General features: G+C 41.7%; 1 protein-coding gene across 9 annotated transcripts in view; it reads right to left on the bottom strand.

The window, feature by feature from the left end:
* PHACTR1 (phosphatase and actin regulator 1) overlaps nucleotides 1-26,666 on the bottom strand; it is a 1,185,412-nt gene that overhangs the window by 567,404 nt on the left and 591,342 nt on the right. The window contains exon 1 of one of the 9 annotated variants that reach the window (XM_069219735.1): nucleotides 2,366-2,445. The exons of 7 other annotated variants lie outside the window; for them this stretch is intronic. In XM_069219735.1, coding sequence (XP_069075836.1) covers nucleotides 2,366-2,408 — 43 coding nt within the window. In that variant the 5' untranslated portion in view covers nucleotides 2,409-2,445. Of the gene's footprint in view, nucleotides 1-2,365; nucleotides 2,446-26,666 lie in introns of those variants that run through there. One more of the 9 variants, XM_069219731.1, reaches the window with a different exon arrangement.

The following is a 26,666-nucleotide window of genomic DNA, read 5'->3' as shown; positions in this document are numbered from 1 at the left end:
AGGCGGTTCAGAGGTTGGAGAAGCATGGAAAGATGAGTCCAAATTGTATCAGCTGGTCAGGGCAAGACTAAATGTGGACACCTCAGTGCAAGGCAAATAAAGGAAACTTGCGCTATCAATAGCAGCTCACAGAATAACTCCGTGTAACACAGGGATTCCATAGGCAGGTCAGATAACCCCGGGCACGTCTTTCCATTGAGATCCCTGAACCACATGTACTACCTGAGGATAGTGCACCACCACCACCACTAAGCCCACAATCTCCCCTGCCACGAGTAGCGTGGCTCCTCCCTCTCAGTAGCCTTCACCATTGTCCATGAGCACTTTTCAACTGGAGTATACTGCCAGTGCATCCTCACCACATGCCATCTGAATAGCACTCTTCGCCCTATCATCCCCTTCCCACGAACATCCTCTATTCTCTACCCAGAGTGCTCTGCATACCACCCTAACAACCATTAATCCTTCACATCATGAGCATCCTGTACTGCTCAAGAAGAGCACTCTGACTGTGTGTGCAATTTGGGTGCGTGTGTGCATGTGTGCGTGTGTTTGTGTATAACTGATGCTGTGAGGACCGCAATGGTCTTCATAGTGTGGGTAAACACTGTGGGACCCAGACAAACACTATCCTTGTGAGGACCAGTGCTCTATGAGGACCTGTTCCCATAGTGTGTTTAGGTCATTTCAAGCAAGTGTATAAAAAAATAAAAAGTGCAGTTATATTTGATTGGGTCCGCTTTATAAGCGTCCCTACTAACAAAGCAAGTGTGCAGTTAGAATAGTAAATACACACTACATTACTTTTAATGGCCGGACCTCATAATTATAGATATGTTATTGGGTGTGGGGTTGAGGAAAAGACAGAGAGAAAGTGATTTTTGGGCATTCTTACAAACATGTTCAAGTTCAAGTTTAAGTTTATTGACTCGGTTAATTAAAACCATCGCAATTCCAAAATGCATAATAATATTAATACTTTGCCTACTCATTATATTAATAGAGACCCATAATAAAAACATAAAAGCTTATTTGAAACTAAAACATGCTTCCTAAGCATGGTGTGGTAAACCACACATGAGAAATTGTGTCCACTCTTCAACCATCCTGCATAACCACGTCACAATGGCCTATCTGGGAGACATAACAGAGAACCCTGATGTGATGACCCATTAGCGAAATATTTTGGGAAATTCTTGGCAACATGCCACCTGGTGACATAGCCACTCATCACTAATGTGTTATTCTATTTCTATTAAGCCCACAAAATCCATTACTGGAGGTCTTGCTCGCTCAATTTGCTCTTTCACACAGCAAATCTGAGGAAGAAATGTATGCCTCACCAGTTTGAAAATTCGCCAGCACCCACTGGTACTGCGGGCAGCCCTTGGAATAAAAGGCTTTTCTGCTAAGAAAGAGCTCTTAGTACGACTAATGGGGACAGCAAAGAATGCTCGAGAGCAAAGGAAGTTAGGAAGGATTTAGGAGATGCAGATCTACTGAAAACACAGTAATAACAAGTGTCAGAGGAGACATGAACATGAACACGGCTGTAGGTGACCGGAAGGTGACATCAGAGAGGGTGAGTAACAGGCAACCTATGAGTGAAGAGCAGTTTGTGTCAGTAAAGGGTCGGCTACTAACATTTCTGCGAACTCCCCCCCCCCTCCGCCCAATTCCAGTTCATGCTCCGCAGAAGGGACTGTAGTGCATCTCCTGCCTCACCTTAAAAAAAAAAGGAAACTGACCTTGTGTAATGTAATATGGTTCTGATGTAAAGCGCTCCGATGCTTTGGACCAAATTTGCGCTGTATAAAACTGCAAAAAAATATATGTCTACAAGATTTGGAGGGCCAAATTGTAATTCCCTTCAGCATGGTACTTCTTGCCACTGGTGGGCATGACAGCTTCAAATACTAACCGGTAATTGCATTACACTGAGTCCTCTTTCCTCGCTTCTATTCATTACAACACTGATGCAGGATTGCCTCAATGTTGTAATGAAGGGACGATGAGGTAATGCAAGCTCTTGGTATCCGAACGAAGGAGTTTGACCGGATTTCAACTCCATCATTTCTGCCTCGCAGGAATAGTTTCTCTTTCGCCGATGCATCTCTCAGGGCCACTGAGAAGCAACCAGTGGTAGCACTTGTCTGATAAATGTAGAGACTGTCAATGAAATGCCAGGCAATAGACAGATTGACTCCACACACACTCTAAACATATCTTCCATGGGTCTGCGTGCACGGACGAAGGAACCAATGTGCTCATACAATGTATGAAGTGCCAAATAAAACACACCAGTGCTTTCAAAACAGGTTCTGGGCACATGCGGAAAACAACAAAGAAAGGGAACTTTACTTACGATGCCTCCGCCGGTGGGGATAACTTAGTACAAGTCCTCCCATGCGCTTCTGTTACTGTGCTGGAATTCTGCGTCCCCGCTGTGTGTCTGCGGCAGCTGCTCTGTGGTTTCTGCCTGCCTTCTTTTGTGTGTAACTTAATCTTTGCTGGCCTGGGAAAGTAATTGACAAATATGCTCTTTGTGCTGAAAATAGACCCAGCAAGTCAGCCGAGCAAATTGTCACTTGTAATTAGGAGACGGTAATGCAGGGGACGTCTGTGTTCGCGCGCCCCTGTACTGCCAGGAGAATGGACAAGGGGGGAGTCCAAGGCTTTCTGGGCAGGCCAAGTCAGGGGATACACAGGTCATGCGGACACACGGAATGCCTCCAGGCCGGTGTAGCGCTTTATTTGTAAATGAGTAAGTGCTGGAGTCCAAAGCTCGGCTCCGAAGCCCTTGGCCGGCACTACTGGTTGTTGATATGCAGAATACAAAGGCTGCTAGTCTTGATTCCACCTCATACCTTTGTAATCCACCATCAACCCCCCCCCCCCGCTCCTTATCTCACTCTTGCAAGTTCTTTTTCCTTCTCCCTTCCCCCATTTGTCACTGTTTTTCCGCCTTTTTCTTCCTCCTTCTTTCCTCCCATGTTTTTGTCTCTTAATCTAACTCAAAGTCGGGGAGGAAAAGAAAAGCCCGCTCCCCAAAAATGAGTGCCAGTGGGCCCCACCGGCAACCACTGTCTCAAATGAAGCACTTCCCCGGGGGCTTGAGTCAGAGAGGACTAGTTGTAAGTCTGAAGAGGTTCAGGGATGCAGGACACATCTAACTGCCAAAGCAACGAGGGAGGAGCCGGTGTGTTGTTCTGGCCTATAGATGATTTATTGCTGCATAATACAATGTTCAGGGTAGTGTGAATCACTCTGTTAGCCGATCAACACCTTAAGGGAAAATTATACCAAACTTATTTGCTGGGAATGCTTACTGCTTAATTAATGACGAATGAACGTATTTGTACTCAGTTCTGGAGATTCGTGTGAAATGCTGTGAACAATCTTTGTTTTAGTATTTTTCAGTTTAACTACTTTTCTGTGTTGGCAGTTACACTTAGTGGAGTCATTTGCAGCAAATTAAAATCAGACTTTGTTTCTGTTCATCACATGCTACGTCGTGCGCTCGGTAAATCTCAGCAAGGCTGGGTAATACCAAGAGAATCTGGGCAACTTCATGGAAATTGATAAAAGTAGTCCTGGGCAATATGCCCGGTGTATCGCAGCATTAGCAAGAGCTATTGAAGACTGAATACAGTTAAGGGCTAAAGCTGTTGCATCATTATTTCGTTTGCTAAGTGAGTCTTTGCATCAGCAAGGCCCCAAAATGAGCCTGGGCATTATCAAGGACCCTGACACAGTTTGGGTGCCTATGCGTCCATCTCGATACTGCTGGAATTCATTCTGTGCATTAAAGATACTTAGTCTGGGGCCCCAGGGGTGGACTGGAATAGAAAATAGGCACTGGCATCAAAATAAAGTGACCCTCATTAGTGAATTAGATAGCTGGAAAAGTTGTTCATGTTTGCAAATTGGGAAATTGGGGCAGTTTTGAACTTTAAAGTGTTTTTTGTGAGGCATGGAAAACTGCATGGATTTGACCTCGCTGCAGGCACTGTTTGTTTTACTATCAGGGACATGAACAGGAAAAGCCGCCCCATCAGAACATAAAACAGGCACATGAAAAGCCATCAAATATCTCACACACTGACCTGTCAGATCAGCCCTTCAGGCACTGCCTGACTGCCCTACAGGCCCGTCCTACCCCATGGGGTTTGTGAAGAGATGGGGGGGAAACAATCTGCTTTTCCAAGACCCACATAACAAGCATTTGCAATCAACGGGTCTCGCATTTGCTCGACTTAGAGCTATTAGCGTTGCAAACTCCTAACTGGACTTTTCTTCCATATAAATTGAAAGAAAAAAATGAGCGCGATTGCCCTATGTAAAACCCAGCGCGATCAGACTGAAATTGAAAACCCCAAAACCGAGCGTGATGATGTAAAACCCTACGCAATCGCGCTGCGTGGAAAATAAAAAGATAAAGTAGTGAAAAACCAGGCTGAAAACATGGAGCCTCTTATGTTTTTGGTACTTGGCCGGTGGAGGAGGGCTAAACACTGGAAAAGGCATGACGTATGCTTGCCTTGCACTAATTAAATCAAGCTAATTTGAAAAGGCAAGCCCACGAACCAACCAAACTGATGGGCTTGGCATGGGCGGGTTACAGGCACATAGAGAGATTACAACAGGGACGGAGCGCTTGTGCGCTCGACCCTAAAAACGAACATTATCAAAGGCTGATTGACTCTATATCTCAATCAAAGGTCAATTAAGCCAAACACCTGATTTGATAAAAGTGCTGGGATAACTACAAGTTAAGGCAAGCATTAAAAGGTGATTTAGAAGTATCCAACCGATATCCCCTGGATAATCCCCTACAGCCACATCACCAAGACATCTGAGAGTGGGATAAAGGAATTACTTTATACCGATGCTTGGCACATGTTACAACAGCGAGAAGCAAATCTACATAAAATATGGGGCTGGTATTCAAATGATCTAATAGCTGTTGGCACAAATGTTGCCCTCTGAGAAAAGTGATTTTTTTTGCAAAAATGAAAACTTGCACGCTATTGCATTACATTTGAAAATGTTGTATGCATCAAAGTTAGATGACTGTATCAGATGTTGGGTAGCACACAATTTACAACTGAATTAAAATATGAGGATCCTTCGGCAATGTACAGGGCTTTACCAATCCAAAAATGTGTTGTGCCGAAGTCTGCTTGCTAGGTTTGATTCTCAACAGAGAGGAGAGAACACATAAGAAGTCATTTAACAGTCAACACCTACAGCAAAAAAAGTGATTTTTGGGAGTGAGAATGCAAATTTGAGACGGTAATAAGAGTAAATTATAGATGGAATTAATGAGAATCTGGAGGTACAAGGCCACTGATGCTCACTAGAAACTGTAGGCAACTAACTCTGACAACTATAACTTTGTAAAGATCCAAAACAAGTGAGGGACGTTGAAAATATAGATATCCCAATCTTAATTAACAAGAAAGGAAGAAGTCGCTCATGGATGGCAGCTATAGTTCATTTACTGAGTATAATATGCATGTAACTAGTTTTATATTTGAAAGCATTAGTACAAGTTATACACTGGCATTTTCAATTTCCCGAAATACCCATGTCATAAGATGTTGCAAGTAGGAAGGCTACTTTGGGGTCAATGCAGATATGTGAGGGAGAAAAACTGAAAAACAGGAAGTAACAAAGTGCATTTTTTATCCAAAGCTCACAACCTTTTGTGAGAGAAAATGTTTCTAAAGGTATATAGAAGAGGTTCTGTGCTGCCTGGGATAACTTATTTGTAGTGCCAACAGTGAAACTGTGAATGTTGAAACGTCTACACCTAAATAACCACCCTTTCCGTGTACCATGCACCCCTTTGCTTGGCTGCTCACTTTTTAAAGTTGACTCATACAGTTTACAGAATTTATTAATACTGGGGAAAAAATCCAAAGTATCAGCCAATAAAGTGGCCTCCAACTGGAGTTAACTAGACCATGTCTATTTATATGAACTGCCTCCCACTGATGCTCAGAGAGATGGCTCCTTGAGAGACTTGGTTAGAATAAATGAACGTACATAAATAAATGTAGAATTAAAGACAATTATATGGAGAACAAACAAAATAGTTCAGTATTAAGTCCTGAAACCCCCGATCCATACTGTGAATCATAAACCATGGCACCCGTCTATCTCAGTTGGCCACAATTCTCTATTGTTCTTTAAACAGGTCAAAAGTGAAACCTATAGCAAGGAGAAAATTGGTGCAACCTCATAAGGGTGCAGGTGAAACCCTTTAAAACTTAATAATTAGGCAAATGCTCAAATGAGTAAAGACTGAATCAGTCAGATGAAGAACCCCTATAGTAATGGTGCTTAAAATACTCTTCATCCAGCATTCCTCAGAAATTCCACATGCAACCGTTAATTAGAGATATAAAGTTCTTTGACTGAGACTGTTATTAAGTGCTTGTGTGATCAGCACATACCTCTTTGTGAAAAACATCTGCAATAAGAAAAATAGTTTGTTACTTGTGCAGCTCCAGTGTAGGAGAGTACCCCTACGTCATGGAGTATGGTCTTATGGACCCAACTGTCTAGACTTTTGAGACACCTTTTATACCCTTTTTACCTCCTTGAGGGACCATGAGTGAAACATTTGGGGTTTTCGTTTCAGAAATTTCTGCAATTTGAAGTTGTTACCCACTTCCATAAACTAATGAGACAGGTGTCTGGCTTGAAAGGAGTACCTCCATCAGAAATGTGAAGTATGTCACAGTCAGACCACGTTTCTGTGCTCGGCTCTTTTTGGAAGAGACTTTCTATACAATTTAAGAAAATATCAAGGAATCAGTCACTCTTAGGGACATGTGAGCAACCAATAACTCTGTCTTTGATCTCTATACATGGATTATTCCATCAAGGGAAGTTGCTGTTGCCACATGTGGTAAACAGAACTACGGCCATCCAAAACTAGGAAGTCAGTCCTTATTGATATGGTACTGCCCTGTAAGGATACCACGTACTGAACAGGCTCCCTCCCTAAAGTGTTGCTTTGGTAACAGGAAGCAAGAGATGTTCATAATTCGTTAGGGACAGTCACCAGATTCCAGGGATGGCTACCATTTGCAATACATAATGGTCATAGGCATGGTGTGCCCATTCTACACCATTAACTACAGGAAAATACAAGGCAGGTATGCCATATGCCAAGAATGGCCATCAGATGCCAGGGTGGCAAACATTTACCACAGAAGGTATTCAACGGCCATGGATTGTCAATTAGTGGAAGAGAAGGCCATCGTATGCCATGAATCACAGCCATATGCCCAGAGGTTGTCATGTTATGCCCAGTAGATGAAATTATAATCCCAGGTATCTATGCGGACATTATCTCTCTCACACAAAGGCCACATATACATAAAGAGTTGATGACACACTTATGTGTGCTACCTTTTGTGTACAAGCATATCTACTTGCTTCGTGGCTCCTTTCTTCCCTGCTTCCATCCGGATAATGGTGTCACCTTCCTGCTCCAGCACTTGTTTTATTCCTTTGCATTGTTCTGAGAGGTCCAGCAAGGGCTAGGCACAAACACTCAGATAAACACTGCCTAGCACTCTGTCTAAAGGTACCACCTGTTTCTGTCACCTTAGAAGGTACAGGGTGAAGCAGTCAGTGGGCTGTGGCAGACTGCTGCAACTGGCAGGTGTTTATGAGGTAAAAAACACAAGGACAGATCAGCTACTACATCTTGCTTTTGTAGGCTTATCCACTACTACTTCCAGAAATATCCCAGTTCTCCCCATAGAGTCCCTGCCTTCTCCTTACTTTCTCTATATTAACAGAGTTTGACAGACGGTGCTAAGGAAGAGTAGGGGTTGAAATAAGGAGTGTGTGAGACATGGTATGACATTTGACCTCTGTCTTTGAACCGCAGCAAATGTGACACAATAAAAACAACATTTAAAAGCATCTTTATTGCATACTCACCTTCTGAACTCACAGCATGATTATTTTGGAGGTGTTGCTGCACCTCCCACAACCATACTTCCAGCACCTATGAGTATAGGCATACCAAAAGCCTCACATGCAGTGCTGGTGATTCAACGTAAGAACAAAGCAGGGGACTCTTCCAAAACTACAAAGTCCATCCTGGTGCCCGCCAGCATATAGGAGGCAAAATTAATCTCCCTCAAAATGAGGTAAAATCAATGTCCCTCAATCCTGGCACCATATCACACACCGATGAATGATGGGCAGCACCTGGGACCTTAAAAAAGGCCAATTAAAAATATTCCCAGAGGTCACCACAGTGTCCCATCACTTTAATTTCAAGTCCTAGCCTGTATAATCTTATGGGGTCAAGAGCAGCGAAACTCAAAGTACGGCCTGGGGAGCGCATGCGGCCCTCTTGATCTTTACATGCGGCCCACTATTCAAAAGCAAAACTGGACTGCTGTTTACCTGACTCAGCACTGATATTAAAAATAAATGACATCAAATGGCACACATGTACTTAAAGGGTAATTGATGTTAAACGGAGGAAGCAACGAGGTATTCCTGCAATTCTTAAAATTAGGAAGACTTATCTTTAAAGTCATTTTGTAGAAAACGTAAAAATATGATAAAATGTCTTCATAATTCAACATTCAAAAAAGCAGAACTGTTTCATCTTAATACATCAGATTATATCAGTGTATTTACAAACATTCATGCTTCCTCAGCACCCTGACAACAATGCCAATAGTGAACTACGAGACAAGTCAGTTGTTATGTGCACCCTTTGGGTGGCCCGGGTTGCTATTACTCATAAACAACATTGTGACTCAAATCAAACACGGGGTAAGGGTTTATACATCTTAAAATCCTGTAGTTTGAGTTCTTCCTATATGTGACAGTGAAGAAAAAGGAGGACAAGTGAAATAAGGAAATTGCCAAGAATTACAGAATTTGGTTAAGTGGGTAAGTCAGGACTGAGCCCAGATTTTCAGGTTTCACATCGTGCAATTCAACAATTAGATGTACTTGCATCGCTTCCGCTACAACCACCACCCTGCTGCAATCAATGCGGCCCTCCGACACCTCACAGACAAATTTTTGGTGCGCCGTGAAAAATGTTTGGGGGTACCCATGATCCAGAGTCTCCTCTTAAGATGCAATCAGGTTGCTTTCTCAAGAAGCACACATGGGTGCCTTCAAAACCGGACAAGGAGAGAGATGGAAGCAAAGGAAAAGAAGTCTCAGAATAGTAAGAAAAACAAACCCAGTACAGAAAATAATTTCATTGCAAGATCCCTCTTTTCGCAGAAGCAAATTCTGAAACACGACACTGGATAGCATGAGTAAAATGGCAACTGTTAACATGTATAATGCATCACTGCAGATACCTGAGTTCAGACAGTCTACCAATGCAACCCAACCTCAGTGGAACCCCAAGCAACCCCACTGGCAACCAAAGCAACTCCACTGAAAAGAGTTATCATAAACCTCGTGCCAGGCGAAATACCACATCATTTAAATACAGTCTCAGGAAATATGATCACATCCCTTGTGTTGAACCAGTGAACACACCACCACAATCCCAGTGCTAAAATTAACTTTTTATACATAACGTATTTCAGAGGTTTCTTGCACTGTAAATAAAAGTGCTGTTATTACCAAAATCAACAATACTCAATTAGACAGAAGGATTACTTTAGCCAGTTCGAACTCACGACCAGCACATTACCACGTTTCAGCAACAAGAGATAAATTCAATTAGCCTTTCGCACAGCTGAACTATTTTAGAAGTTGGGCCTTAAAAACAGCAGAGTTTCGGTCCTTAAAGTGAACTAATGACTCCGCTGAGAATACACCTAACGAAGAACAAAGCAAAAAGGTGACCTTCGTAAGAAATAACACACCTCCCACCAAAGCAGTTTTTGTTCCGTACAGAGCTGGAACACTGCAGTCGAGGTTAACATTACAAAATAAAAACAACCTTATACAGGTGCGCATATCCCTACAGAACGGACATTTTTCCAAAACAAATTTAACTCAGATTACTGCTGTTGTTTCGAGTAGTTGAAATCATAAATAGCTTTATTCCCCGGCGGCTGCCAACTGCAATTTAAAATAGCAAGAAAGAGTGATTAAGCTTTCGCGGCTCAAAGCACTGTGAAGCGGGGAAGGAAAACACGCACGAGGCGGGTCCTCGCGTCGCGAGGTGGCATATGTTTCTGCGCGGAAGACGATAGTAAAATAATCCCGGCTCGTGCTGGGCTTTTTCCATCTCATCTAACGTTGAGAGACCGTTATTTTTCAAATACGTGCTTACGCAAATATGTACTTCCATGCTAAGCCTTTGAAGGATAGGAGGGAGAGAGCTGCCTGAATTCTCTGCACTTAAGGCCGAATCTCCTAAATATATGATCAATCCCTTTTAAGAAGTTGCCTTCTGATACTTGGGGACATATTTATACCCCATTTGTGCCGAATTTGCGTCATTTTTTTCTCTCGCAAATTTGGTGCAAATCTAACTCCATAGTTATATTTTGACATTAGATACGTCTAACATCAAAATATTGGAGTTTGCACCATTTTTTAGATGCATGAACATACTTTGCGTCAATGAGATGCAAGGTAGGCGTTCCCATCTAAAAAACAGTGCTAACCCCATACCCCCATATTTATCCCCTCGTGCTGAAATGACGCTCGGGTGGGAGGAAGGGCTAAATAATGCATTATTTAATGCCTGCGTCAGACAAGGCGTTAAGGGACCAGTGGACCCATTTCCATGGTTAAACACCAAGGAAGAAATCCATAGGTGCCCTCCTCAAGCCCCAGGAAAACCCACACCAGAGGAACCCCAGAGGATGGGGAACCCCATCCCAGGCAAGAAGGGTAAGTGTAGGTAAGTAATTTTTTTTTTTTATTAAAGTGCAATTGGAGGCCAACTTGGGGGCCCCCGCATGGCACAGAGTGCAATGGCCATGCCCAGGGGACACTGGTCCTTTTCCAAGACAGGAGTCATGTGGTATGGATGGTTTTGCGTCAGGAAATGACTCTAGGCTGGTTAGAGTTATCTTTTTTTTGCTCTAACCAGCCTAACATCATTTTTTGGTGCATAACCCTCCTTCTTCCATACCGCCAGTCCCACCCGGGTAACCTCATTTTTTTAAATGCTAGCCCACCCTTTGCACCGGCTTGCGCCATTCCATAAATATGGCGCCCAGGAATGGTGCAACCCGGTGTTAAACTTTTTGGTGCAAAACTGCTTTAGTGCAGGTTTGCACCAAAAAAGTATAAATATGCCCCTTGGTATTTTAAGATATAGTCTTCCAAGAGACATAAGTATCAAGCACACAAAGACGCATGGGCAAAGTGTAGCGGTGCTTAACCTGCGGTCTGCAAGCCTATGGCCATCTATGGCACCCACTTAGGGGATTATGTTTAGACCCTTAAATAACAACAGCAGACTAATAAAGTACATATACATAAAACATACAACATTTTTTAATTTAAAGTACTCTGTAAATGTAAATGGACTGAAATTGGAGGCTAAAAACGAACTTGATGTCCTTAGCTTGATTTGTGTCAGCAGCACAAGTACAGCAAACAGAACCTAATCAGGCCTTCATCGGAGCAGCACTAGGTGCTGACAAAAAGAGAACATGTATTAGAAGCAAAAAGGACGAAGTCACATGCTAGAGTCTATCAATATTGTTTTTTGTGTTAGAAATAAAACCAACATTTTGAAAAGCTCCAACCTTCCCATTAAAATTAAACATTTTGAATTTTGTATTTTTTAATTGTAGTTGTATTCATATAGCGCTTACCACCCCTCAGGATGCATTGAAACGCTTTGCGGTGAATAGAACGCTACTGCGGAACCTAGTGCTGGATTAGTATAGGATAAGGAAATATAAATTGTTAATTTGAGCAGAGAACATGTGCTTCTGTTAGCTTGACTGAATATGAGAAAAGTAGGAACAGAGGTGGGAAGAGTCAAGATAGTGTTATTTGGGAGTTCATATAGCCTTTGAACCCCTCGTAGCGAGCTCTACCGGCCATTAAAGGCCCGCTCCTGCGTTCAAAAACAAGGGAGAGGGCCTTTAATGGCAAGTAGAGCCCGCTATGGTGGGTTCTAAGGCTATTAGAACATTCTGCCACTAAAGGGCAGAATGTTCTATTAAATAAAACAAATTCCTCATGAAGCCTGAGGGGATTAACATCCCCTCAGGCTCCATGAGACTTTGGTCACAGCTGGTGCTGTGAACAAAGAACATTGGAATGTTGATGCTCCGGGCTTTTACCAGCGAGTAAATGCCCAGAGTATTCCATTGTCTGCAATGGAGCCCCCAACATTCCAATGTTCTAAAATTAGTTAGATGATGTTTGGAATGAGTCAAAGGAGGGCTAGAGGAGGCAAGAGTCTAGAAAGGGTTATTAGGGAGATCATAGTAGTAAAATGAGGTCTGGGATGAGTCAAAGGAGAGTTACAGGAGGGAAGAGTTTAGGAACTGTTATTTTGGAGATGATAATAGTAAAATGAGGGTTGAGGTGAGTCAAGGAGGGATACAGAAGGGAAGAGTCTATTAATAGTTCTATGGGAGCTCGTAGTAGTAGAATGAGGTTTGGGCGAGTCAAGAAGGGAAAGAGGAGAGAAGGGTCAAGAAAGTATCTTAGGGAGATCATAGAAGTAGAATGAGGTTTGGGATGAGTCAGAGAGTGGAGGAAGAGGCGATACCGAGAAAGGTACAGATATAATAAAATATTTTATAATTTGTTTCATCTGTTTCTTGTATATTTTTCTGTATTGAGTTTCAAATCATAGAAATAGTTTAGGCAAGGTCCTCGGCTTCAAGTACAGATTTAGAGGGGGTCCACAGAATTAAAAAAGGTAAAGAACATGTGGTATAATATGACAATGCCTAGAAATTAGAAGCTGGTGTCAGTTTAGAGGGTTTGCACTTGTGTTCTTTAGAACACAGGCATGACGCACAAAACGCCTTTCTTAACTTTTAGTGTGTCCAACGATGAAGAAGATATTGAGTTTATTAAGTTTGTCTTTATTGACTGGTGAGTCCGTCAATGAATCTAGTTGTATGTTGCTGAATGACATACTCAAAATACCCACAAATGACGGGTCAATGGAAATGAAAGAACTGTAGGAAAATGGCACCCATCTTAAGAAAGGGATTTTGCCAATGCTAATGGTGGAAGTGGGTATACAAATACCGACAATATTAGATGATAGTAAAGCTGACAGGCTCCAAGGCAAACAAGCATCGTCAAAGCCAAAAGGTCTGGCATTAGCATGCAGCCTTTTGGGTTTGCCAATGCTTGTTTTATTTCATCATGGGTTTTGCCCAGGGCTATTGTTGTGGAAGCTGATGGGCACTCAGCTGTCTACAAAAGCTAGCAATAGCTACAACCAAAAATATTGTTTGGTTGCCAAAACGTTCACAGTGGCACAGTACTTCCTAACACTGAAGGGAACTACTTTCAAGTGTTGATATGAATCTTGTGAAAGGACAGAATTTAATTACTCGCAATGAAGTTAGCCAGTAGCTGAAGTGGGCTGACCCACTGTCAAATGCTCTTTTGTGGTGGGTGGAGGAAAATGTGGATGACACAATAACAAACCAATGGATACAGAGACCTGGCTGAAAGCCATTATAAGCAAGTGTATTATATATTACACTCTGATGACTGAGCCTACGACATATTATTAGCACCCCCAAAAGACACTGAAGTTTCAAATGTGCACCCTGTAAGCAGACTCTAACATGAGTATCATTTGGATGTGTACATTGTTTGTCTCGTGAGAATCCTAGCCTTCTAACTGAGGTGCCACCCATCTGTACAACACCGTCTCATTAAATGTTGCCAGTTTTTGTGTGTTGCTAAGGTATTTGTGCTTGGAACTAGCTATAAAGCAACAAAGCTTTATTAATATATTATGTAAAAAGGCAATTTGTGTCAAATGTAAATGTTTTGTTGGGCTGGGCTACATGCCACAGAGTTATCTGACTGAATTGTGAGTGTTTTATGAAGAGGGTTTATAAGAACTTTCTATTGTTGAAGGTGCATTAAGCACGCTTTCATCCATCTGAACTCTAGGTGCTAAAAGTACAGTGAATGGAGCTGCTAAACGTAATACAGGCCAGATAGTTGGAAAGAAAGGATTTATGTCTGTTTCACCTGGAAATAAACATTATGTTTTCCGTAGCTTCAAAGTGCGTTTTAGTGTCCACGGACCATAACCGAAAAGGAGCTGATTCCAAGTGTAGCTCTCCTAAATCATGGAACTTTGAGGGTGATCGATTGCAGAGACTGCAGAGCAGGGTGACCAGAATTTTAAAGTTAAAAAACAGGACATTTCATAAAAATAGGAAAAGGACTACAATTTTGCTTCAACCAAGCGTGCAGAATGACAGCAGTCATCAGCATAGAATTATGGCAGAGGCACTAAGAACATAAATAAAATGACATTTTTAATGCCTGTTAATTAAATTGCGTTCTTATAACAGCTGCTAACTATCTCTGCTTTGGAAAACATAAAAAGGCACCTCTCACCGTTTGTAGTGGAACTTCTCTAAAAACCAGGACAGCAGATAAGTTTCACGAAATCTGCCAGGACAGCTGGTGAAAAATGGAAGCAAGTTGCTTTGCCGCAAGTTGTTCAATAGTCATGGGGTTAGGTGGTAATTTCTTAGGAATGTGGGGCCTGCTCCTACTCTCTTTAAATGAAGACTACTATTCCTTCTTTAAAGATCTGAGAGCGTGATCCCTTGGTAATGGAAAAGCTGATTGCCACTAATGTAGCTTCTGAATACTCTTGGACAAACTAACTTCCCAATTCACTTCTAAGTCAGCTAGAACACTGTATCAAAACAGTAAAAGCTCATCACAGCCCCAGCACCATCAAGAAAGTTAACAATTGAGCTGAAGTATTTAAAATAGTGACAGTTGTGAATCCATATTGTATAGGAGAAGACTTGATGAGTACTTTGCAAGGCTCAGTTCCCTTACCTAGCCTACACATGCCAAACAAAGTAGCAAATGCTTTTCACATGCAAAGAAAGCATTTGATCTCTAGAAAGTGTGTTCACTCAAATCCTACTGTCTGTAGGAATGACAGTGGACTGGTAAAAAGGTGTATCCATGACCTGGTAGAGACCTCAAAACTTTATACACAATCCACACCTTTTCAAACCCTCAAACATTCTTGTGCTGTGGTCACATCATATTTCTCTCACTCTTCTAATCTCAGTAGGTAGCATGACTCTACTTTGACTAGCAAAATAGGAACCAAGGCACAAATGCATGTGATTTCATAAAAAAAACTATTTAATGGAATACCATTACTGAAAACTGTTTCACCTAAACTGTTTAATAGAACTTTGCAGAACGAATAACATTTACCATTTCATAGAAACCAATTCATAGATTTGACCTTTGCATTCTTTTTTTTTTTTAAACTTTATTTTTGCATTTTTTAAATTTCGGTACATTCGGAACATTGCACCATAACCACATGCGCACACATTGGATGGTCCCCCCACAATACATTATATGATAACATGTCTGATGTAGTCCGTTTGCCAGCTTGCAAAGTTGCAACAAGTGTTCCACATTATTATTCATCCTATTCACAGTCCCTCTGCATAAACTGCTCTTCATAATTTAGGCTGCCCAAATGATACTCCTGTGTGCTCTGTGTCCTCCTGGTCAGCAATACTTTCAATCATCTTGCACCATGCCTGCATATCCCCCTCAAGGTGTTCATCCCTCCTAGCCCACCTTAAGCGAATTTCTTCTGCCAACGCCCATTACTTGACGTCTGAACGCCAACGCCGCACATTTGGACCCCGTGCACCCACCAGGTAATCGCAACCCTTTTGCATGGCCAACACCAGCACCAATTGTACAAATTTCCATTGCATTTATTTTCCTTTTCTCTTGACGTCTCCCAAAAGGCACTGGACAGGAGTTTGTTCCACTCTCACTACCCCCACCTCTTTGTATGTTTTTTTAAGGTTTAAATGCAATGGTTGCAGATCGTACTTTCAGAAACATTTTTGACAGAGGTATTTGTTTCAGTGCTGTACTTCCAGGGACATTAGTTTACATTTATTTATTTTACACTGCCAAACAATTTCTTTTAATGCTTGAATGTAATTCAATAACTCCTCACCATCCTTAAACACCATCCATTCCTTCCCCACCACAGACCCTGAACACCGTCAATCCCTGAACCCTAAAGTTCTTCACCACACCTAAACTTCTTCCATCCCTCACCCATAAACTCCACCCATTCCTAAACACTAAGGCCCATATTTATACTTTTTGCTGTAAAACTGCACAAATGCAGTTTTTGGGCAAAAAGTATAGCACCGGATTGCACCATTCTACAGTACCAGCCGGGCACCATATTAAAGGAATGGCGCAAGCCGGCGCTAGACTTGGGCTAGCATCTTAAACAAGCATTTACAATGCGACGGGTCTTGCGTTTGCTCATGTTAGAGCTGATCGCGTTGTAAACTCTTAACCCGACTTTTCACCTATCAGGCAAAAGTGCATTTATGTACATAACCCGAAAAAGTGAAATTAAGTATGTAAAGCGCTCAACTTCTGCCAAGCGAGATCGCGCTCTAAATTAGAGAAAAAAAAGTCCACGAGCCCGATGGAAAACAGCGAGCCTCGCATATTTTCTGTACTTGGTCGCTGCGCTCGAGGAGGGCTTGCCACCGGAAAAGGCATGACCTATGCGTGCCTTCGACTAATGAAAGCAAGCAGATTTTATTAGGGAAGCACACGAACCAATTAAAAGCACTGACGTGAAGTTGACAGGGCTCCGAGCCATTTTCTAAATACAAAAGAGTCTCCCTGCGATACGCATGCGCTAGCGCATGCAACGCAGGCTCGACCCTAAAAAGGACGCTAGCCGGGTGGGGGTGGCGGTAGGGAAGGAGGGAGTTGTGCGTCAAAAAATGGAGCTAGCATGGTTAGAGGCAAAAAAATGCCTCTCACCAGACTAGTGCCATTTCCTGGCACACAACCACCAAAAACATGACTCCTGTCTTAGGAAAGACAGGAGTCATGCCCACTACCCCAATGGCCAGCACAGGGGACAAGTGTCCCCTGGGCATGGTCACTGCACCCTGTGCCAGGCAGGGGGCCCGAAAAGTTAGGGCCCCCGATGGCAAAAAACAAAATACTTACCATACTTACCTAGGATGGGGTCCCCCATCCTGCAGTGTCCCTCTGGTGGGGGTAGGGGTGTTCCTGGGCCTTGGGGAGGGCACCTGCAGACCCATTCCATGGTGTTTAACCATGGAAATGGGTCCACAGGTCCCCTAACACCTGGTCTGACCCAGGCATTAAATAATGGTGCAAAGCAAGCTTTGCGCCATTATTTAACCCCTCCTACCACCTATGCATCAATTTAGCATGGGGGATAAATATGAGGCTATAGGCATAGCACCATTTTTAGATGGGAACACCTATCTTGCATCTCATGGACGCAAGGTAGGCGCACAATTCCAAAAAATAGTGCAAACTACTTCTATATTTTGACGTTAGATGTGTCTAATGTTAAAATATAAATATGGAGTTAGGATTGTGCTGAATGACGCAAATTTGGTGCAACTGAAATATACATATGGGCCTAAACTCAACTCATTCATGACTGTAACACTATTTCTGCCTATAAACTTCACCCATCCCTCACCACTAAAACCCCAGTCACCCTAAACTCCACCCATTCCTTTACCTTAAAAATTATTCATTTCTCCTAAAGTATGCCCATCACTAACCTTTAAAAACCCTCAACAGCCCTCATCTCTGGCCATCCATGAGCCCTAAATCCCACTCAGCACCTGTGCACCCGATCTACCGCTGAACTCTAAAAAGTCTTTGCCACCACTAAACTCTACGCATCAATACACCCAAAATATCTCATCACCCATTAACTCTACCCATTTCTGATCCCTAAAAAAGCCCACACCACCCCTAAACTCCACTCACCTCTGAAACCTAAACCACCTTCCTATGCCTGAACATAACCCATTCCTGGCCCATAAAAAACTCTCATCACCCCTAAATATCACCCATCCCTGAACTCAAAACCCCTCACCACCCCTAAACTGCAATTTTATTTCATTTTGAATTTTACCTCAAAATGATCTTTCCTTTAAAAGGCTTTCTGTCATTTTTAGGTTAATTACATTTCCTGAAATGATCTTTCCATGACACTGGTGTTCCATGCTTTGGTTTACTCCAATGTGGTTTCTCAGTTTTTGTTTTTCCATTAATTCACGGGCAACACCAAGGCACATCTAATTTATCCAATTTAGTTCAATCAGCATGGAATTAGATACTGGCTATATTCAATAAACCACTATTTAACCTAGGTGACTTCAGACACTCACGAGGGTGGAAGGCACAACCACTAGAGCACAGTTAATGGTGCCTAGTTGCTATGTGAATGACTGCTTAGCAGTCATGTAAAGGTGACAAATCGTTTCTCCTCCTCGAACATGAATTTTTCGATTAGGTTGTTGCCCATAAATATTAAAGGGTCCCATTGTTCAATGTGTAAAACTTGTTTCCCAATGACCTTGATTCTGGTACACTGAGACATGGAGACTGAAAGCTGAAGCAGTTGCTACTGTTCAACTGAACTTTCTCATGTGAACTGTTGAAATCGTCTTGCTCAATGGGAAAGAATGCGGATTGCAACAAAGGATGTACAAAATTGATAAACTATTGGATTCACATGGAAAGAAGAGACTACTTCACACCAAACCTGAGAATTTTCTGTCATGTTGCAAACTCGTTTTGTGCTCAAATTCTAATTGGACATTGCCACTTTTGCAGGATATGGGCCAATTGAACTGACCAATCAAGCTGTTTTGAGTATTCCTAACTAGAGATGGACTTTGTAAGTTTCAGTCAGTCCCCTTTAGAATATTGTTCTGTTTACTTGCCCCTTGGATGTTTCCTGATGTGCAGTCTGTGTTCTGCACTTTCCCCTGATGGTGCTTGTAACATACTTTGATGATCTACTTGCTTTGCTGATGAAACTGAATTGAACACTGACCCTTGGAGAGGTATGTTCTAATGCAAATGTTATTTTCCCCTGATCTGCGTTTCTTTAATAGAGGTTAGCATGCTGACACCTGCCTATTTTATTTTTCATAGCTAGTTTAACTTAGCCGGAGATAGATGATTTTCCAAATAAATTTTTTCTTTCTTTTTGACTTTTGCCCGCATGTGTTAGCCCGTTCACACACATGATTGCCCTAATTTGGTTAGCAGTAGGGATAACATCCAAAAATCCTGAGTTCTAAATCCTTGTAATCCAATTTGACTAATGTAGTAACAGTCTGATTCAAAGAGTATGTCTGTGTCTTAAATTGTGTCTTTATTAATATGCATTATTTTTCTTGAATGTCTAACAGTGTTGATGTTGAATACATTAAACTTGTTTTGTAGATTTGGTTAATCTATGGTGTTTATTTACCTTTACAATTTGATTTTGTGCACTATCTTTGTGACTTTGGCTTTGTGGTTATAAAATAAACTTTTGAAACTTTTATTGATTGAAGTTTTCTTCTGTGGCCACAAGGGTCATGGTGTAAAAATGTATTTGAATTGATTGTGTATGGTTAGCCACACTCTTCACTGGGTCAAAAGATCCTATCGACCTTGGGGAAGCGTTTCTGAATCCTGTGAAGGATGAGAAAAACATATTAACAGGCTTGCTAGTCTTACTTTAGTGCAGATGGGATTTGTGCCTTAATCACACAGGCATATTGTACATTAATCTGAGAAATCGGTGATAACACAGAAACACTCCTCATAATCCAGAGTGAAGATCATAGGGAAACCCAAAGGTAGCCCGCCAAAAGTTGCCACCAAACCTCCAATAGTAAAAGTTTCAAAAACATCAATGCCAATGGAGAGCTACTTTAAGCTTGAACTTTAACTTATGGGTGACATAATAGCGCATGGAAGTGCTGAATGTTGTGATTCAGATGAACTATTCAAAAGGGAGCAGGCATTAATGGGGCCACTGGAACTGTTCCATGAAAAGGAAGATGCCATTGAGCTGAATATGATGGAGGTTGAACCCTAGCTGGAACCAACATCTACACAGGTTCTGGTTTTGAAATATCTGTACAGGTGCTACAGAAAAAAACCAGCCAGCTGAAAACCAATGCAAACATGCAGAATGAAACAAAGTAATTGACTCCCTAATTCCAATGCTAAGCCATTGCTTCTATTGTCAAAGCTGAATATGTAACTGTCACCCCTAAATACTTAAGAGGGCTGGAATACCCAAAGCCTTCCTGTAATCCAAGCCAAGTGCCAGCCAGATACTTCGGGAGAGGAGAAGGGCTGAACAACTGGGACAAAGAAGAATAGGGCTAGGAGTGAAAAGGATTACCAGAAAATAATCGGCATTACCCCCTGTACGTCAATCTTATCTCATCATAAATGTTTCAGGAATACGAAGCAACAACTAAGCCATCTGCCTATCTTAAATAATTATGTGAAAGACTGATTATGCTTCACCCCATAAAGTTAAAGCAACATCTATAACAATACACACACAAATAGTGAGAGAACTCCACCAAAATTCAAGTTGATTCTTCTTCAGATCTTGTAGCCTCTAAAGGAGCCCTGCTCAAAGGGATAGGTGATTTAATTCTTGGGCATGACTGATTAGTTTGGGAATTTTATTAAGAATTAAGCACTCAAATCACTACGTTTGAGATCCATCTTAAGGACAAATGTGGAATTTAAGTGGCATCAAGTATGTCAAGGAGATTTTGAGGCTTAGAAAATTGAGTTGAGGAATACACTGTGTTTACTGGCAATTGTTCCTGGTGAGGAGACCATGATCGTCACGGATGCTAATTCTAAAGGAATGGATGTGGTCTTTTTGCAAAAAAAAAAAATGTTCTACAGTGTTTGATAGCAAGTGCCTCCAGTTGTTTACAGAGTTCAGAAATTAATTGCTCTGCTATCGAAAAAGAAGCTTTTGCAATTTTCTGGGCTTTGAAAAAGTTCAAAAATGTAATCTGGGGTACCAATTTAAAAGCCTGTTATGATAATAGGCCCTTGAAGGAAATTTTTAATAGAGAAAGGTCTGGGTTCCTTTTTACTGAGGATAAGAAGATAGGTGTCAGCTGGACAGGAATTTTGTTTTGAGGTGAAGTATATTTCTGGTGTGTCAACTGATTGTCTAGCCTCTGAAACAGTTCCCGCTTAGAAGAGATTCAGGATTAATTTTACAAAGAGGAAGTGAATGGTTGTGAGATCATTTTGGCTTGGGGGTTGTTACTGAGGAGAAGTGGAAGGAAGAGCTTGTGGATGATATCGGTTTAATGAATGTAATAACGGGTGGGGCCCGTTAGGCATTGCAGCGCCGGCCTAACGAGGAGCTGCCCTATGATGAAGCATGACACCCATTGGGTGTGTGAGGGCTCTTGCTTCTGAAAAAAGAAGTGCCTCTTTTTGAACTTGTGCTTTTTTCTACAGGAACCGTGTACTCTGTGTGTAAGACTTTGTAATATGAGCTTGCCAGTGCAATAATTTTGTCTTTTTAGGCAAACCATAGACCATGATGAAGGTGGATTGTATGTAAACAGAGTTATTTTTTAAGGGGTACTCGTTCCGTTCTCACTCTAATTTTAAGCAGCAGATTGGTGACACAGACTCATCTTGGTCATCTATGCATTGTTGAAACCAAGGAAAGATTAGGTTCTGATTTTGGTGGCCAGTTATGGATATTCAAGGGGAAATCTCTGTCCGTAAGTGTCTGGAATGTAAAAATGGGGATAGGATTTTATCGCCTAGTCATGTACCAATGGTTTGTAGGCAATTTCCTGATCATCCTTGGGAAGAAGCTGCAATTGACATAGCTGGAACATTAGAGGCGAACACCGTAAACCCTATTTGGTAGTTTTGTTGGATCTTTATTCTAGGTAGCTGGAAGTTTTTTGTGTACAAGACATCACCTTGTCTCGGGTAACCACATTTTTATAAGAAGTGTTAATGAGAGAGAGAATATCCCCAAGTGTATTCTCTCAGGCACTGGGCCTCAGTTTTGTTCCAATTAAATGGAAAATTATTTACCTCCTATACTATTCTTCATAAGAGGATTTCTTTTTTATCACTCTGGAATTATTGGAGTTGTTGAGAGAGTAAATAAGACATGAAAAGAGTATATAAAGTTAGCTAAAGCTAATGATCTTGTTCTTGATTGGCGGAAAGAGCTCCAACAAAGGATCACTGATTATCACAGGATAGTTCATTCTTCCACTGTTAAAAATCTGTTTGAGCTTTTTGAAAGAAGAACTCTAAATACAGTTCTATTTCTTGTAACAATGGATTGGGGAAAAGGTGTGAGGTACAGTGGTGTGGGTGCTTAGAGAAAACATGAGATTGACCTACAATGTAGGGGGAAACATATTTTGACTCAAGGAAATGTGACAAGAAAGTTGAAGTTCATATAGGTGATTGGGTAAAGATAAGAGTTCCAGTCAATGTGCTCAATGATCCCGTTTTACCAGAGCACAAATGGTCATAAAGGTGTTTAGGAATGCCATTGAGACTCTGATGATTGAAGGATCTGAAACAAGAATCATGTGGTGGTTCTTAATTCTGAAGTATGAAAAAGGGAGTAAGAGGGCAAACAAGGGAGAATCTCAGTGTGGGTGGAAAACATGAAAGTTCTCCTTTGGAAGACACTGTAATTGTAAAGAGGAGGATGAGGTTATGTAAAAGAACTGCCTATCTGGACAAAAGTGTCAGCACTTAAATAATGAGAATAGAACACATTTCCTTTTTTAACTCGAGTCTAGGCAGTGCACATGCACTGTCTTTGACATTTTGTAATCTACTTCTATGGGCTTTCATCACGCCCATCAGATGCCCAACACTTTCATTTGTTCCTTGGTCTGCCTTTCAAAAGTCCCTTGATTTCATAGGTTAATGCTTTACGTTGGCCCCTGCTTTGTTACCGCCTTGGAGATTGACGATGTTACATGGATAATTGCACGATGGGCCATATACCTTAGTGTTGTGTGCTACTTTTTTCTTTTTTCACTTGCCTCTCCACTTTCCGCTCCATGTCCTTATGTTGTTTCTTCCTCTTTCTTGTTTTTGGACATGACACTGTTTCTTTGTGGTGTCTGCGTCCAAAGGCTGCATGCTGGAGAAGGTGTTCTTATTTATTATTTTTTGGGGGGGAAGTTTCATATAGTGCGAACTCGATCAGAGGAGCGCTTTACACGAGTACCACTTATGTAAGTGGTTTCATACAGCGCAAACTCGATTGGAGGAGCGCTTTACATGAGTACCACTTCCATTCAAGTTTAGCAGTAGTAAACTATACAAACTGGCACATGTTAAACAGAAAAAACACAGAAATCCTCAATGCGGCTCGCCTGGCACAGCGAGAGAGCCATTACTACAATATTCACTGCACTCAGGAAACTCGCCCCATAATGCTTTGTGGAGCATTTCTTTTACAACACATTTCCCCCATAACCCAGCCTGTGGTGGTCCTAGGACAATGGGACCCCCACCAAAACATTCAGCACAACATGCTCTTTCTGTCTATGTCATCTATAGGCCCTAGGTTGGGGGGGGGAAATAGTAACCTCTCCCACCATTCAGTGTCTTTTTAAGCACTCATGACAGGAATGTTTGTTTTACGGCTAGGAGTACTTTGTGTTTTTAAGGACGTTGTTTATAATATTATTACAATAGGCCTGTTAGAAAGAAAAGTCCAGTTATGCATTTACAAATGCCAATAGCTCCCACTCAAGCAAATGTGAGACCTATTGCATTGTAAATGCTTGTTGTTCATATGCCATGATATTCTTTAATTGTAAGTTTCTGCTAAGGTGTTGATGATCACTTTCATTGTATATTTATGCTATGTTAGGTCTTCATCTTTTATTAGTATTGTTTTTTGTAAAGACGGGTGATGTGTGGTGTCTCATACTCCTGGCCTGTCAGGAGTGGATCATTAAGTTTCATCTCAGAATCCCAGATGTTTGCTGCGGGGGACTTGGGATCTTGGTGAAGTGACAGTTGCTGGGAAGCTGATTGCTGAGGTGTTCAATAAAGGTGATTCACCTACCTGTATCTCCTGTGTGACCCTTTGCAGTTCCACCTCGTTACACTTTCTGCTGAAGCCTCAGCCTTTCAGACTCTAGACAGAAAGAGACAACCTCTGATGGCTCCAGAAAGGCTGAAGGAGTGGAGATGGGAATAAAAGAAATGTCCAAGAAGGGTGATTGCTCGGGCCTACGACAAAGGAAACCAGGAGTGGCAGGACCAAAATTGTACTACCATGATAACCATCACTGTCAAACCTTCAGAGCCTTACTAAAACTTGAGAAATTAGAGCAATTGGAAGAAGAGTACTAAGTGCCTGAGGTCATGGAATGGAAAGTGCACCCACTTCCCAAGTGGTTGAATTGGCAGAGTGTGAGCATGATGTGAAGAAGTCAAGAGTCGGAATACCAATCATCTTGTAAACCTCATTGAATACCAGGGTCAAATAAACATGCCCTGTGGATCAGGGAACACATTGCATTATCTTCCAGGAGATTGTCTGTTCCGTGAAAATGTGACTGGTTTTCAGGGAAAGGATATAATGTTCAACCCAGCATCTCAACTGGAAACTTCCACCCTCCCCTACCCGAGACTGGGATCTGGATCCGTCCTCGAGATATATTTAAGACACTAAGCTCTGCCACCATAGTGTCAGAGGACAGTACAACAGCTTGATGTTGGGATGAATTTTTTAAATGAATTAAACACCTACAGCTAGTCCTCACCAGTTGGACGATCTACTGCTTTCCTATGGAGATGAAAAAGTTCAAATTCTATAAAAGCTCCCCACTCCAATGAGCCAGCTCCCATCATGACCACAACTGGAAGTGGAATGTAGTGGGACTATTCGCAGTAAATGAGGAAGATAAAGCCACCAATGAAGTCAGGTGCAAAAGAGTGGCAGTACGGAAATGATGTAGTAGGATAAGAGGCATATGTAGGTAACCATGAAGACATTTGCTCCCATACACCCTTAAGCCCTGAGCGACAATCTCGTTAGAGCTGAATCTTAGAGAAGAGAAGTTGTCTGAGTAACGTTTTCAATGTATATGCTCTGTTTGTTGGTAGAAAATACAATCACATATCCTTCCTCAGCTGTTCTACAATCAATGTACTGCCACGAGATGGAATTAGATGAGATTTGGAAAGATGGAAAAATCAGCCATGTTGAGGCAGGCAGTGCTGAATCCCTAGGTTTCCTTTCACATCAAACACTACTATGTCTGAAAGAAATTTCACTTGTCTTTCTATCCAAAATCCTTCTTGTACATTCTCAAAAAACGTACTGAAATCTGAAGGAGTAATAGTGAAGTATAGGTTTTATATATAGCTGCTCTCAAGGACAAGTTGATCCCAAAATACACCTTAAGTAGAGAGAATATAAATTCCCATCTGTGAGATCATTAAGAACTGAATCAGCCATGGAGGATCTTCCCCTCAAACTTGCCACAGGAAGCCCACTGTTACTGGATTAGACAATAAAAAATTGGCATCTACTTAAATTATAGGATGATGATGAACCATGATCTGAGGAAGTTAAACCTCATCCATATGCTGCCATTCAAGCATTACAATACCCTTAGTGTGCAAGTAGATGAGAAGGCCCAGTTGCGGTCTGTGTTGGAACTCTCTTAACATAGAATAGAAAGATGTGCTAAAAAGCAGTAGGAAATACATAGTAAAACTCATATTGTGTCTTAACCTCAAAAGCACATAAGGAAGAAACTTCTTGCCTACATATTTGCCCTGAGATTGTGAAGGGAATGCAACTTGTTGTCTTCCCCTGAATCATCCACTGTGTCCGTGGGTGGATGGATCAAGATTTTATGAAGAAATTCCTTCTGAGAAAAAGAAGCCTGCACTTCAGCAACTAGCCAGCCTATCTTGGCCTCAGAAGGTGTTAAAGAGTAACCCTACTTTTCCAGAGGATATCTGAGAATAGACAGAGAAAAGGAAGAGTCTAATTATTCCACCTACCATTATCTACAAGAAACCTTCACAATACTGTTTAAGCAGAGCATGCATTCACTTTGCCTAGGCACAACACTTAACTGTACAGTACCCCTACTAAACTATGTGCTTGCATGGTGGCACAAGAAATAAAAGTGTGCACTTACATGGTACAGACCACCACAAAGCTTCTGTTTGCAGGGTACATACATGAGCGGAGAGACTATAGTAGGGCAAAAACAGAGATCTCAAGCCCCTCCCATTCAAAGAGCATCCTAGGTGTCAGATAGCCGGATGGTTCCAGGCCGCTGCTTCAAAATATGTCCCAGGACAATCTTATGCACCTTATCTGCACCTTATGACCATTGTGTAGGTAGTGTATTTGTATCCCAGAAAACACTCTATAGTCCACTGCACAACTAGTGGTGTGAGGTTTGGCAAACCAAAACCTGTCACTCCTGCATAGCTGTGATCTTCATCAGTGTGGGTCCTGAATATGGAGCGGGGAATATCACTATATCTTTACATCATAGATCTAAAATCGAGGACAAATATATTCAGAGGTAAGTTACAGAGTTTCTGTACCACATATTCACATATATATACCTTGACAAAAC

Source organism: Pleurodeles waltl, chromosome 2_2 (assembly GCF_031143425.1).
Source record: "Pleurodeles waltl isolate 20211129_DDA chromosome 2_2, aPleWal1.hap1.20221129, whole genome shotgun sequence".
NCBI lineage: Eukaryota > Metazoa > Chordata > Amphibia > Caudata > Salamandridae > Pleurodeles > Pleurodeles waltl.
The sequence above is the reverse complement of the archived record's forward strand: the minus strand, read 5'-3'. Positions and strand labels throughout refer to the sequence as shown.